Source organism: Tetrahymena thermophila, assembly GCF_000189635.1.
Source record: "Tetrahymena thermophila SB210 genomic scaffold scf_8254413, whole genome shotgun sequence".
NCBI classification, from domain to species: Eukaryota; Ciliophora; class Oligohymenophorea; order Hymenostomatida; family Tetrahymenidae; genus Tetrahymena; species Tetrahymena thermophila.
The window spans coordinates 1-2,362 of record NW_002476195.1 but is presented as its reverse complement, the minus strand read 5'-3'; the positions used below and the strand labels follow the sequence as shown (position 1 = coordinate 2,362).

At 22.6% G+C, this 2,362-nt stretch overlaps 1 protein-coding gene across 1 annotated transcript; it reads right to left on the bottom strand. All coding sequences in view use genetic code 6, as the record gives it.

Annotated features, from left to right (window-relative positions):
- Window positions 1-313: 313 nt before the first annotated feature.
- Window positions 314-1,933, bottom strand: TTHERM_002653380 (oxalate/formate antiporter protein; the record flags this gene model as incomplete). The annotated part of the gene is made up of 6 exons (XM_012799892.1): window positions 314-403; window positions 662-751; window positions 1,008-1,106; window positions 1,166-1,255; window positions 1,515-1,604; window positions 1,863-1,933. Coding segments are annotated over 6 exons (530 nt in total), but the record flags the coding sequence as incomplete, so codon positions are not given.
- Between the last annotated feature and the right edge of the window lie 429 nt (window positions 1,934-2,362).

Below are 2,362 nucleotides of genomic sequence, written 5' to 3'. Positions count from 1 at the left end.
GCAATTTGCTAAAGCAGAACCTAAACCTGATGCACCTTCATCACCAATTTAATTGTTACTTTTTAGATTTTGAAGAAAAAATATATCATTAAATACTTAATTAGAAGGAAAAAATGAAGAAAAAATATGAAGTAATAAGATTAATTAATTAATAATAAAAGCAAAAGTTGAAAATAAAATCAAGAGCTAAATTAACAAAGAAAGAACCAAAAAAAACAAGCACAATAAAAGAAAAAGAAAAAAGAGCTTTATTGTTTTTAATTAGTTTTTATAATTAAAAATATCACAATCCAAGCAAATAAACTGTTTTTACCCAAGGTCAAGTTTCAAATTTGAGAGATTAATGCACTTTGCTAAAGCAGAACCTAAGCCTGATGCACCCATTGCACCAATTTAATTGTAACTTTTTAAATATTGAAGAAAAAATATATCATTAAATAGTTAATTAGAAGGAAAAAATGAAGAAAGAATTTGAAAAAATAAGATTAATTAGTTAATAATAAAAGCAAAAGTTGAAAATAAAATGATGAGCTAAATTAACAAAGAAAGAACAAAAAAAAAGCAAGCACAATAAAAAGAAAAAGAAAAAAGAGCTTTATTGTTTTTAATTAGTTTTTATAATTAAAAATATCACAATCCAAAACAAATAAACTGTTTTTACTAAAGGTCAAGTGTCAAATTTGAGAGATTAATGCACTTTGCTAAAGCAGAACCTAAGCCTGATGCACCCATTGCACCAATTCGATTTCTACTTTTTAAATATTGAAGAAAAAATATATCATTAAATAGTTAATTTGAAGGAAAAAATGAAGAAAGAATTTGAAAAAATAAGATTAATTAGTTAATAATAAAAGCAAAAGTTGAAAATAAAATGATGAGCTTAATTAACAAAGGAAGAACAAAAAAAAGCAAGCACAATAAAAAGAAAAAGAAAAAAGAGCTTTATTGTTTTTAATTAGTTTTTATAATTATAAATATCACAATCCAAACAAATAAACTGTTTTTACCTAAGGCGAAGTGTCAAATTTGAGAGATTAATGCACTTTGCTAAAGCAGAACCTAAGCCTGATGCACCTTCATCACCAATTTAGAAAAAGAAAAAAGAGCTTTATTGTAGTTTTTATAATTAAAATATCAAAATCTAAAACAAATAAACTGTTTTTACCTAAGGTAAAGTGTCAAATTTGAGAGATTAATGCACTTTGCTAAAGCAGAACCTAAGCCAGATGCACCTTCATCACCAATTTAATTGTTACTTTTTAGATTTTGAAGAAAAAATATATCATTAAATAGTTAATTAGAAGGAAAAAATGAAGAAAAAATATGAAGTAATAAGATTAATTAATTAATAATAAAAGCAAAAGTTGAAAATAAAATGATGAGCTAAATTAACAAAGAAAGAACAAAAAAAAGCAAGCACAATAAAAAGAAAAGAAAAAAAAAAGAGCTTTATTGTTTTTAATTAGTTTTTATAATTAAAAATATCACAATCCAAGCAAATAAACTGTTTTTACTAAAGTTCAAGTGTCAAATTTGAGAGATTAATGCACTTTGCTAAAGCAGAACCTAAGCCTGATGCACCCATTGCACCAATTTAATTGTAACTTTTTAAATATTGAAGAAAAAATATATCATTAAATAGTTAATTTGAAGGAAAAAATGAAGAAAAAATTTGTAATAATAAGATTAATTAGTTAATAATAAAAGCAAAAGTTGAAAATAAAATGATGAGCTAAATTAACAAAGAAAGAACAAAAAAAAAGCAAGCACAATAAAAAGAAAATGAAAAAAGAGCTTTATTGTTTTTAATTAGTTTTTATAATTAAAAATATCACAATCCAAAACAAATAAACTGTTTTTACTAAAGGTCAAGTGTCAAATTTGAGAGATTAATGCACTTTGCTAAAGCAGAACCTAAGCCTGATGCACCCATTGCACCAATTTAATTGTCTCTTTTTAAATATTGAAGAAAAAATATATCATTAATTAGAAGGAAAAAATGAGGAAAAAATATATCATTAAATAGAGTAAGGTACCATAAAAATTTACAAAAAGTGAGTTTTATATTCCAGTTTTTCATTTTATAAAATAAAAATTTTAAATATTTTTTATGAAATTTTTTCCATCCTCGATTTTCAAAAAAAATGAAATGTTATGCTTTCTAAAAATTAGCTTTATTTATAATGTTATTAAGATATAAATCAAATAGGTATTTCACTATAGTTTATTAGGAGGAAAAAATGAAGAAAAAATATCAAATTATAAGATTAATTAATAATAATTAATAAAATTAACAAAGAATGAAAAAATAAGAAATCATAATAAAAAGAAAAAGGAAATCAAATCAAATAAATTAAAAGAA